General features: G+C 40.5%; 1 protein-coding gene across 10 annotated transcripts in view; it reads right to left on the reverse strand.

Moving 5' to 3' along the window:
* Positions 1 to 1085: 1085 nt before the first annotated feature.
* WDFY3 (WD repeat and FYVE domain containing 3) overlaps positions 1086 to 13088 on the reverse strand; it is a 226914-nt gene continuing 214911 nt past the window's right edge. For 8 of the 10 annotated variants that reach the window (XM_039845642.1, XM_039845638.1, XM_039845639.1 and 5 more), the window contains 6 exons: positions 12578 to 12760; positions 11350 to 11446; positions 8731 to 9054; positions 8004 to 8115; positions 7386 to 7583; positions 1086 to 4413 (listed from right to left, as the gene is read on the reverse strand). In XM_039845642.1, the coding sequence (XP_039701576.1) occupies positions 4290 to 4413; positions 7386 to 7583; positions 8004 to 8115; positions 8731 to 9054; positions 11350 to 11446; positions 12578 to 12760 (1038 nt within the window). In that variant the 3' untranslated portion in view covers positions 1086 to 4289. The remainder of the gene's footprint in view (positions 4414 to 7385; positions 7584 to 8003; positions 8116 to 8730; positions 9055 to 11349; positions 11447 to 12577; positions 12761 to 13088) is intronic. The other 2 variants (XM_039845640.1, XM_039845635.1) reach the window with 1 other exon arrangement.

Below are 13088 nucleotides of genomic sequence, written 5' to 3' on the forward strand. Positions count from 1 at the left end.
AAATGAGGAGTGAAGAGAAAAACTTCTTTGAAGAAGCAAATGGAAGAAAAAGGACTTATTAAAAATCATTAGCATGTTTGTCTTTTAAACACTGAATTTCTATAATACGCGTCCTTGACTACGAATCTTCTCGAGGTCATTAGAACTATTAGTATTGCATTAAAGAATGGGAACTGCCCTAGGTTTTCTCTCACCACTTTTATTTTTGAAAAAAGTTATTGTCTTAGAAGTTCTTGGCATTCCTGTTTCTTCTGCTTCTAAAGTGGAGTTGCATTGCAGTGGAATTTGTAATAAGCACAATATCCTCAATTTTGGGACTGCCATTAACGCTTAAAATGAACTGGGATTCTTATTAGTTTCTTTAAAAAGAGGAATAGTCAAGTCACTAAAGCAGCCTAAATAAACTTAAGTTTCCTACACTCTACTGGGAAGGTAGTTAATAACCCCATAAGCTAGTAAGAGTAAAAAGGAGGAAGATAAAAATCAGTGGTGACACTTATACTCTCAGATCGAAGACTGAAATGGAAAGACGAGCTGACGACAGCGGGTGTTGTGCTTGCATAAAAGGGCAGGACACCAGAGCATTCCTGACGTGAAGACAGTAGGGGTAGGAGACAGACAGATAATTTACTGTCGCTTACTTTTCACAATATTATGAAGAACGAGGCTCAGGACAAAAGAGCCAAAATCAGGCGATGCAGTCTTTATGCATAGATCCATTCAAAGTTGAAGGCTGTGTCTCCCAGAAGTCACTTGCCTCTCCCTGCGGCTGTCCACACACATACATCAGCCCCCGAAATCCAGCACAACTGGGAAGTTCAGAATGCAGAAAGGCTGGTTTTTAGAGATGGGTCAAACTAGAACTTGAACCAGCCCTTAACAGCCAATATCTCTGTAAGCAGAGATCTTAAGCAGGTGCTTCTGAAAGATATAGTCTCAACTATTAAAGAACTATACAAAGTTTAGGGAATTATCAGACTTCGGTTTTGTTTTTCCTTCCCTGAAGAACTGGCTTAAAAACAACTATTTTAGGGGGTGGTAAATAGTAGGTATTTATTTGAAATGAAAAAAAAGTACCTGGACTATTGCATTTAATCATGTATTGTAATTGTGTTACTCTACCTTTTTTTTGCATCAGAGACAGATATACAATGAACATTCAGTTATCACAGATTGCACACTAGATAGTAATTCTTCAGGCCTTTTACATAACCACCAAAGAACAGATATTGGATTCTGCAATATAGTACAAAAGTCCACAATCAATCCAGTCTTAGCCAGTATCTTCAATTTACTTCTGTTGCTGTACAAATAATTGGCCATTCTAGGGCTTACAAGTTAATAACAGGACAAAAAAATATACATTGCACTGACACAAAAAGTCAGCCGTGTTAATAGTCATGCAACAAGTAACCAAACTTGCTGAAATTAAAAATACTTTCTAAAAACAGTTTTAACGGCATAAATATTTTATACACAGTTCATTTACCAAAACAAATGTATTTAAATGATACAAAGCAAAAATAAGTTTCTACCAACTTTATACATAAGAAAGTGCAAAATAACTTATCTAGAGTGTTTTGCTATTATCCAGACGGATGGCTGCTATGGGCAGCTATTCTCCTCTTCAAAAGCATAACATTACAGTTGCACACTACACACAAATGTTAGAATGCATGGATGAATAAATGGATGGATGAATGAATGAACAAATGAACTACAAAGATCAGGCAGGCGCCCTGTGAGGTACTCTCAGAGAAAGAATACAGACCACACAACGGTGGATGTACATGCTGAGAATATGTATTGGTAAACAAACTTACATGGAACATAGAAAGACATCCAGAGAAACGATTAGTTTATGTATGTGAGTGTACTTGTGTAATTTGTGATTTCTGCATTAGGAGCAAAAAGAAAAGAAATCCCACTGAACAAAACAGTTGCCCACAGCACCAGCTGCCAGAGGAAATACTATCATGAGGGTTTTGGTTTTCACCTTCTGGTTACGGAAGTTGTGTTGGAAAGTTTAAAAGTGTTCATCCCATATAACTTCGTATTACATAGAGGAATAACCTTTAAGAAACTACACACACACATTCATATAATTCAAGTCTTTAAAGAACACCTCTGCCATTGGGTTTGGGGTAAACGTGGTTCATGGACACAAGGAGGACGCTTCTTTTAAAAAGTGTAGAATAACACTGCTACAACTCATCTATGGGGCTGGACAGGGGCAAAGCCCACAATTATGTGAGAGCACAATTCCTGCAACTGTAGAACATCCAGCATTATTTATTAGAACTGAAGAAAGATGGGGCCAGGGGAGGGGGAGCGTGGGGAGGAATAAGACACAGAAAGGAAAACAGAACACAACTTTTCTTCAAGTTAAAGTATTAATGCCAATAATCCTTTTATTAACAAGTATATTTGAACTTTTAGAAATGGAAGTGTTTTAATCAATTTTGATATGTAATCATAAATAGACTGTAGGCTCAAACCTAGGTAAATAAAGGTTTAAATTTAGTAAGCATAAGGCACTAAAGCAGCCTTTATATTTTCTCTTGGAGACCTAGTTATCAGGAAGAACAAATTTGTTCTTAAGCTGGTTTCAGCCCATTAGGTACAAGATTACTATTGTACCAATGCCTATTTTTGAACGCATGTGCATATATGTGCATTTTAGTGCATAAGTGTGCCTGTCACCAGGGCCTAAAGATGAAAAGTTGGGAAAGCCAAAGCCACTGTCCTTTGCATGATACCTCCATGAGGGTGTGAAGGCCTGTCCTTCCTTTCTTGGGCCATAAATGATTCTACAATTTTCAAATCACAGGGCTTTTAGAATTGTTCATAATATTATCACTAAATATCTGAAAATGTTAAAATCTAGATTAATTGTTTCATTTGTTTTATATATATATACATATATATGTACATTACACACATTTTAAAAAATCCCACCACCAAAGCCATTTTTCTGTAAACTAAACTTATCTCTTAGCCCCTACCAGCTTTAGTCTCCCTGGATTGGTGTGTTCTGTTACCCACTAGTAGAACAAATTAAATAACTAAATATTAAAATACTGTAATTATATTCATAGCAAAAACAAAAAAATAGACATTGATACAGTATAAATCTCACTGTTTTCAGGTAGATGGCATTAAATGGTAAAGGTTAATTATAAGCAGTTCGGACATGATCCAGTTTTACAACAAGGTTTATATGTTAATTCTGTACACTTTTTTTTTTTTTTTACCCTTTTTGGAAAATAAGCTATAGTAGAACTTTTAGTGTCACCAAAGACACATACTTACTATGTTCTATGCAAGAGAAGCTAATTTGGGTTACATGCAATTATATTTCCATTAGTTGAGGCAGGGCTGTTTCCTGCATTGCACTGATCTCCTAGCCACCGCTATGCAATGCTGAGAAGGGATGCTATGACCAAATGGCAGTCCAGATAGGAGTTCACGAGGGGTCTTATGACATAAGAACAACACTGAGGTGGTGTGTAGCCAGGTGCAAGATGCCCAAATATTTCCAGGGTATCTTACAGCCGGACTCTTATTCTCCCACATCGTTTCCTAAAGAAAGTCCACGTTATTTTGGTAACTAGCCTCGTTTAAGTGGAGATACTGTGGGCAACTTGAAATAAACAACACTGGGCGCACAGGCTGGGTTTGAAAGGGGGGGGGGAAGACCACCGATAATGTCTTTGAGAGTTAAAAAAACAGACAAACATATTCATCATTAATTGGTGAGAGATGTCCGACAAACCATAAGTAGTTCATTGAGTTAGTGGTTTAGTTTGAAGTCTCATGTTACAGGCAGGTTAAGTCCTTATTTAGAAAAAAGGCCTTTATACCTATTTACAATATACACAGTTACTTGCAAAGTCAGATTTACAACCATTTTCTAAAAGCCTTTTTTGTTGTTGGTTTTTCCAAATAAGGATGAGTAGCTCTACAAAAATGAGACACAAAAAAAGACAGTTAATAGTGAGGGTTTTCTCTTGGAGACAGCTAGTGAACAGGGAGAGTTGGATGTTGGAAATGTTGCTCCTGGGAACCACCTCATATTCTTCCTGTGCTGTTCAACTGAATAGTGTCTGCCCCATTTCTGTCCTCTACACCCGTTTATTCGATGATCCCTTTGAATCTGATACTCCAAATACGTGGTCTGAAGAGATGTGTAAACGGAGACTGTCGCGATGCCTTCCGAGACACGAGCTGAAACGGGGAATTAGGAAGGGGGTCTGCAGACCGTGCTCGCCAATCGGCTTGGTGAACCTTCAACAATTTCGAGGCCCATCTTCTGAACCCCTCTCATGCTGTAAGTTGTAATAACAGTTCTGACAAACACGCACTGGGGATGAGATTTTCAAGCGTTTGATTTCTGATTGAAACCGACTGCACCTAAAGGAAAGGCAAAATCAAACAGTTACAGTTACACTCGTTTAAAAAAATCAAAGGGAAAGCTTGCTGTATAACGCCGAAGACCATACTGGTTTGTGTCATGTGGTTGACCAAGGACCAAAAGGAAGGCTGTACTATTTGTTTCAGTCTGTGAAGAAAAGTAATATTAAGCCAAGGCAAGCTATTTATTTGACTGGAGAGAATTAAAAAAAAAATTAAGATCCTCCTACAGGATAAAGTATTCTGGACAGCTGTGTGGACATTTCTGTGCGGGATCATGTCTCCTGCCCTGTGGACTCAGGAAGTACACCAGTATCTTTACTTGAAGCTTGACTTTGTTCTCTTGGCAGAAGACTTACTACCCATTAAAAACACACTTTGGCCACTATCAAGTTCCTCTGAGCTTTCAGATACTTTGTGTGATCCATGCCTTAGCCACTTCTTAGACTGGTAGTTTGGCTTTCTCTCTGGTCTAAATGTTCTCATTTTCTTTTTATCTTGATAGAATTCCTTGAAGTAGACTATACTTAAATGGTGGTCAAATTCTTTAAAAAGTACTCCTGGCATAAAGTAGGGTGTGACCTTAGATGTGGCACTTAAACACTGTAAGCTTGGCTTTTCACGAGACTGAAACAGAGAATCATATTTCTTCCAGCAGATTAATTACATCAATCTACCAGGAAAAGTGTCCAGAGAGTAAATGTGCTAGCAGCCTAAGGGGTTTAAAGGACTGTGACTGACTTCGGTGAGACCCTCAGGAGTGCTGACAAGCTCTCTCAGCAACTGAAGGGCATGAAGATCTAGGGTTGCCTCCCGCCAGACAGCTCTGCCTTCTGTGCCATCTCTGTCATAATCAATCACTGTTTGGTCAGTTTTTCAAATAAAGCCTCCATCCAACATCTGATAGCAATAAACAATTAAAGAATTACATATACATAAACAACATTTTGAAAATTAAACACTACAAAGAACAGATGTACCAGTGTACATACAGGGCTGTTGACTGTCAGAAATTACTAGATTACGACTAGGTTTTAAAAAGTGGGCTTCTCAAAGCACAGAACCACAAGACAGAATACTCTGCCAATCTCACATAAATTCCCATAAGGAGTGGCTGGCTACCTTATCATGAATCAGACTTCTTAGGAGAAAAAATTTAAGACATTAATCTGAAAAAAAAAAAAATTATAACACCTTTTATTGAACATCTATACGGCCAGACTCTGCACCTGAAAATTCACGAAACTCACATGCATGACTCATTTAATTCTCTCAACACCTCTATGAGAGGTGTTAACTATCCACATTCCACAGATGAAGAAACTGAAGCTCAGAGAGGGTCAGGAACTCACCTGAGATGACACAATGGACAGTAGTCCAGAGAGCATTTGGTCAGTATAACCTAAAGACCGCACTTTCCAATAAGCCGACATCCACAGAAGCCTCAGTAACTGGCTCAAAAACAATTATACAATTTGTTTTCTGTGACGGCATCTGTGTATTAACGCAGTATAAGCATCAGAGAGTACTGCCCATGGGATCTTCTCTGTTGTCAGCCACGGAAAGGACTATACTTGAACATATGGGACCCGAGCATATGGCAGAGGTGGCATCTAAAGCAACGATGATGTAACAACCTGACTTTACATACAGGGGAAGTAAAGAAGATCCCCGTCTCATGTCACAGTCTCAAACAAATGCCAAATAGATATGGACCCAAGACCTAAATTTGAGAAACAAAACTTTCAAACTTTTAAAAGAAAATAAATAAGGCTATCTTTATGGTCTCAGGACAAGGGAAAATTTGTTAGGACACAAAAAAGCAAAAATTATAAAAAGTAATAAATGTGACTGTATCAAAATTAAAAACTTGTATGACAGAAAAAAACATATATAAAGTTAAAACTGAAGCCACAGTCTGGCAGAAGATATTTGTAAGATGTATAAAAGACAAAGGATCAGAGCCCAGAAAATATAAAGAACTCAAATAGGAGGAAAAAAAAAGAGACAAGTAAATCTAAAAGGAAAATGGGCCAAGTTATCCAAGGGAAAACTGAAATAGCCAATAAGCATAAGAAAAGATGTGCAACCTCACTAGCAATGCAAATTAAAACAACAAAGTATTTTGGCTATCGGACTGGCAAAAGTGAAAAAGTTTGGCAATACGGAGTATGAATAAGAACTGGAAGAATTGTGTGTCCTGCTGGAGGTGATATAAACTAGCACTCCTGTTTTGGAGAGCAATTTGGCAATACCTACTTAAACTCAAGAGTATGTCTATGATGTATCAATTCCATTCTGAGGTATTTTCTTTAGAGTAACTCCAGCTTGGGTATTAAGAGGGCATTTTTAAGGATGCCCATTGTAGCACTGTTTATATCATTGGTAAAATTGAGAAAAATCCCTTAAGAGTCCATCAAAAGAAAAGTAGATAAATTCTGATATATTCGTGCAAAAAAAATGTGACAGCAGTTAAAATGAAAATGTTGGAATCACAGTTATTTATGTGACTAAATTTCATTAAAAAAATCAAGTTACAGAGGGTACATACAGTATAATATATTTATATAAAACTGAAAATACACAAAACAATACAGTATTATTGTTTTGGAGACAAAATGTGCAATGCACTCAAAGTATAAAACATGGAGGAGAGGGTGTGATTGGTGAGGATGACAAGAAGACTTAAAATGAATCTATAATGCTTTACAGGCAAATATGATGAAATATTAGCACCTGCCCATTCTGAGTCATGGGTGACCAAATGTTTCCGATGATTATTTCTGGATTTTTCAATGATAGAAATATTTCACAACTGTTACAAAAAAGATCAAGACGTGAAGGACTGGTTGAGACTGACACAGCACACTGTAGTGGGGACCCCCGGGAAAAGAGGAACCTGGGTGTTGGGCATAATTAACATCCCTAGAGCTTAACCCACAGAAACTCAAAAAGCTTGTATCTCGTCTTACTTTTGGCAGAAGAGCTGACCGCAGTTCCTGCAATGGTGCCGTCTTTCTGTGAGAGAAAACCTCACTGAGCAGCCCGAACAGCTGTCACCTCCTTCATCTTTCACCCAGTGGTCAGCGGCAGAGCGGCCTGGCTGGTCACTCACAGACCAGCTGAAAACTCGGCCTCGACTGTCACCAACGAGGATCCTACTGTGATCCCTGCAGGAGACATGACACAGAGTCAGCTCAGGGAGGGCCTCAGCACAGCCGTGGCTGGAGAGCTCGTTGCCTTGCTCTTGAGGCTCGCCAGTTTTCAGTGCGTGTGTTTTGCGGTGGGGTCACGTGTATGAAGAGACAAAAAGAGAATGAGCCTGAGTTTCCACGTCCATCTCGACTTATTTTGGACCAAACGTTGCCATATCTTTGAAGTACAGAGAAAGCAAAGTTGTTGTTGTTGTTGTTTAATTTGGAATTAAAATGCACACATTGGCAGGTTTCTTCTTCTGATTTGTCTGGTTGAGCCACATACGAAAATGTAAACACAATCTGTTCTCCCCAAAGACTGCCTTGGAGTGTGTGCTTTTGGGCTAAGCAGATGACTAGGTCAGGAAGAGTGGCTGGAAAAGGTGTGACACTCACTTGGAGACGCCCAGGGCGGTGACCTCTGCCGGGTGTGCGTTGTCCTTCCGATCAAAGGCCGTGTGCATGGTGAGCTTACTCCTAAACACCAGCTGCCGTTCCCACCGGTACCCTGGAGTGGAAAAGGGCAAGACATGGCATACTAAAGGGAGAGAAGCCAGCATTTGGTATGTGTACCCTAATATGGTGCTCTCAAAAGTTAGGGTACTGCACCGTATAGTTATAGCAGCTTTCCCGGGTTTTCAGTAGCTGCTGCCTTGGTTGAAGGTGAAGCAATCTAGCTTAACCCTGATCACGGTCCAGGTCAGAGAACATCTCTTTTTCAAAGACAAATATAGAAAGGGGAAATCTTCCATGCAAGAAGACATAATTTCTCCAACTGAGGACACTGCCTCTACCTCTATCAAAGGCAAAGTTACCTGTGAATACAGTTTTATTTATTTATCTGTAAGCAATAACTTGCTTATTTTTGAAAGCTTTCATGATTTGTGAATGAAGTTTTTGGTTTGAGGCATTTTTCTTTAAAAAATGCCCAACATATGCCAAATGCCATTGTGGGACAGAATCTCTAAGTCCACTTTATACAAGAAGGAATTCCAGAGGCCTTCTCTGTGGGTGGCCCATGTCACCGGGATGGGGCACAGGAAGAGCTGGAGCCCACTGCCTCACTCACCAACTCTCACACCACCCACAAAGAGCCAGAAATAGACACCGGACTTCAAGTTACCAGGCTTCAATCTGCTGTAATTCCGCACTTCAATGGGGTTGGGGTGAGGGTGGTTAAGGGGGCCCTGCAGATGGGCTCTGGTCTGACCCTCTGAATAGTTCACAAATATGAAGCCATCTTTCTCATCTAGACTGAGCTGGTCGGACCAGCGCCTGGAGTCATCGGAGCCACTGTCGGTACACCAGGTGGCTGTCGCTCGGCAGGAGGCTGCCCGGGGCCGGTGGCTCGTGCTGCTGGGCAGGCTGGGTGTGTCCTTGGGGTCCTGGCTGAGGCTCTGTTCATCCACTTCGGAATCGCTGCTGTCCTCGTCCTGGGCTTCCTGTCCTGGGTTATGCATTGGGAGAGTTAGAGAACAGTTTTAGGCCCAGCTTTGTCTCACAGGTATTTTTCCTCTACCAGTTAAGACACAATAGACATAGTATTTTAAGATAAGTATAACAATAACATTTTTAAAATGGCAGAATTTTCACCTAGAAAATAGTAAAAAAAAAGAATTTTTGAGTTCATAGACTGCCCTGGCAAAACCCTTAGCCTAGCATTCACTCTTTCACAATATGGCCCAAACCTGCCTTTGTCAATTTCTCACTGCCCGCCTCACACTCCCTACCAGAGTTCAGCGAGGCTGTGCCAACTCTTCTCCACACAGCCAGGCTCCTCCTTATGGCTAATGTTGTACATGCCGTCGGCCCTGCCTAGAGCCATATTCCCAATCTCTGTGTGTTCTGATTTTTATCTTTCTTCCTCTCAAATCTTACCCAGTTCCTGCAGCAGAAAGTAATTAATGCTCTCTCTTGTGGACTCCTTTAACAGTGTGGGCCTCTTATGTATTTGTAATTCTCAGCCCACACTTTTACTTTTGGACGGTCTTTCTACCTGACAGCGGTCAGCTCGAGAGAAAGGTCCCCACTCACAGTGCCTTCCACAGAGTGGTCAATAGAAATGACAACAAAGACGAATGAATTACTGATGAAAGCTATAATTTTAATTTCCCCCCTCTTTTCACAGTCACTGCATTTCCTCACCTCGACCCCTTACCTTACTCCCTTATAATAGTCTACTGGAGGGAAAATTTATGAGAAATAAACACATATAATTTAAAAAAAAATAGAGCAAAAACACATGTGCAAGCACCAGCCCACTACACATACAAATTTCTTAGCAAGACAAATCACTTGAGTGCCACCCTTCTACTCGCTAACACTAATAGTCTAGTTGGCTAATTTGAGTGGATTTTATTTTCACCCCAATGGCTTATGATCCTGAGTTTTAAGGTCTTGAAACAAGCAGTCTTGGAAACAGCTTTGATTTCCAGGGAACCACCAGCTTGTCTCCCCTTTCACCCAGCAACTGCCCTCAAGTCCCATCTTCTCTACACTAACCAAGGTCAATTCTTCCTGTGGGCTGCTCTCCCTTCTCTGCTACTTCTGCCAAACCCTATTCACAAAAGGAACACATAAAGAGTTAGAAGATCTACAAATGTCTCTCCACCCCGAATATGACCCCTTCTTAATACTTACTTACTCATCTCATCTTCTTCTACTGTTATTCACTTAAAAGCTTTGTTAAAGGAAGGGAAAATGACTCACTTCTTATTGGATTTAATCCAACGTCTGAAACAACTAAATTTTTATGTCCCCAAACACCTAGATGACCTTATTAGTGGAGCTGCAGTTGACTATGTAGAAATTTACATGCATTAAAGTAAAGCGAGCACTGAAATGTCCTGTCCATCGGACCGTTTCTGTTTTCTGGCAAAGAAAGGAAAAACTACTTTCAGCTTACAAAGAGAAGTGATTTGTGCCTTCTGATAATAAGCCTTTCCCTTTAGTTAACTCTCTCATATTGTCAAACTCACACTGAATTCCCAGTGTACGAAAATTAACCACAGAGAAACAATCTAAAGGTCAAATTAAAAACCCTTTCCGGAAAGACTCTTGCAAAAACTGTTCTAAATCAAAGGGGGTGGGGGGTAACTTCTCTGGAGATTAGCAACCCAAAGCAGATCTCAGCCTGGTTTTATGGCCAAACATTTCCAGTCAATCATTCTGTACAGAAATCATCTATCTCTATAGCTCACTGGGAAATTTTAAAGTGCTTCACAAAAAAACAGATGACAGAGTACAGATCACCAGGCTTCAGTGTAAATGAATGCCCTTCTCGAGCAGGCCCAGGGTGGGACTCTGGTCTACCTCTGAGGATAGTTTATAAACACAAAGCCACCCTGTCATCCATACTGAGCCTGCCAACTGATGGCCGGAACAGACGTGAGACTAAGGTGTGGGCCATCTGACTTGTTCAACACTGGTGCCCTCCCGATCCTGTTTTGTATTTTTAGAATTGAAAGCTCAAGCTTTTGGTATTCCAAGAAGCTAGTAACTATATTTACTATGGGATGTGGAAGCCAACGACAAGATGCTAACCACATTGATTGCTGTGCAGTGAAGCAGAGAAGGCTCTCTTCATGTCTGACCAGCTACTTCACACAACAGAAGGCTGCCATGCTTCTGACAGCAATGCCTACCCTCAGGCTCCTGTTTACGTTGTTTGATGTAAGTTTACTTATAATGACTTAAAAAAATATGAAAACTCTTAAATAACATTTTAGAAAGTATTAAATACCTATCTGTGTTTCTGGACAGTCTTCTTGCATTTCTAGGGCTTCGACAGGCTCAGGGGCTGGTGTTTCAGGAACTTGCAAAAATTCCATTCTCCAAAACTGAATTTAAATAATATACAGGTTAGCGAATGAAGATTGGCTCTTGAAACACACGACTTAATTTCTATTATTGTGTATGATTCGATTCCCTCCTATCTTGAAAATTGTGGCGGGGACTGACTACACATGAACAGTGCTTCCCAAACTGTGTTCGATGAGATGTTAATGGGTGTTTCATGGTAGAGGAAAAAAGACTGTGGTCAAAAAGTTTAGAAAACATGGTTCAAAATAAGTACATTTTTTTGTTTCCCACAAAAACACCTGAGAGCATATACATGCATATACCAATATATACTCTAGATCTCCAAGAACAATTCAGTAAGCAGGATTCCCAAATGTATTTGGCTATAAAGCTTTTCATAATGCCTCACTGATGAAGTAATCTGAAATGCTGCTCTGGAGACAGCCGACTAGGGGGTGTGCCTGTTCTCTGAAGCCAGGGTGTGGAATGGGAGTGGCTGATGACAGCCTCATTGTCGCTCAGCGTGAGACTGTGACTAAGAGGACAGCAACCAGCTGCTCTCTGCTTTCAATAGGCGCAATTAAAGAAAAAAGGCACAAAGAAAATTTTTCTGAGAAAATAACCCAAATATTAGAACAGAATGTAACGGTAAACACTCTGTGGATTCCATCTTCTGTAGAGGCCCAACACAGAAAACTAAGAGAAGGGTAAACTCTCTAGGATTTGGGATTATCTGGGATTCTAGACCTGAGGTGAATGAACGACCTCAGGCCCCCGGAAAAATTTTTCTAGCTCTGTGATTCTCTTAGAGAAGAGACAGTTCTTGCTTACCCTAAGAAACCATTCGACAGGCCAAAAAGCCAATACTTACACAATTTACATTTTTAGCAATCCCAAGGGGACATGGAAATCATATTTAAGTGACCTTCTTGTGTCAAACTGTCAAGTGGTGAGTAGCACTAACAGATCCGCTTAACGGGATGAAAAGAAGCCGAGTCACCGATGTGCCCCAAGTCTGGTAACACAGTGACCAAGGTTTGTTTGAATCAGAGAGTTTGCTGAGCAATGCTACGACCTGTCCAGTGTCCTTCAACGGTGGGCAGCTTCACAGATTCCAGGCAAACTAGGGTAGCAGATATCCTAAAGCGTTTTTCTCACATCTGACTTACCCGAACGACACCGTCTGAGTGTCCTGTTACTATGACGTTCTGTGTGTCCCACTCGTTCATCTCCGACACGCAGCAGCAGACAATCTGCTGGCTCCTACCTGTGAATGTGTTCACACTCACAATAGGGTTCCCATTGATGCTCCACACGTGGATATAGGTCCCAGCACAGGACACAATGTCCCCCTGAGAAGGTAAAAAAAAAAAATCTCTTCACATACTTCATATTACATTCCAGTTTTAGAAGAAAACTGAATCCCTAGCCTGGCTCTCAAAAAATCCTTTCAGTCCTTTGACTAGTAACTAGGTAATTTATGAGGTAGTCTGGAATTCAGTGCATGCCGACTTAAAAAAATACCTAGAACAGAAGACTCTTTAAGAATTCAAGGCTGAGTGGATGCTGCGGCCAAGGTGATCTCAAATGGAGACAAAGGCAGGAGCCCTTCCATGCTGTCTATGCCCCCAGCACAGCGCTGAGTAATGGTTTACGCCACGTCTAAGCTATCTGAAATCT

This window comes from Pteropus medius, unplaced genomic scaffold (genome assembly GCF_902729225.1).
Source record: "Pteropus medius unplaced genomic scaffold, Ma_sr-lr_union100, whole genome shotgun sequence".
In the NCBI taxonomy this organism is placed as follows: domain Eukaryota; kingdom Metazoa; phylum Chordata; class Mammalia; order Chiroptera; family Pteropodidae; genus Pteropus; species Pteropus medius.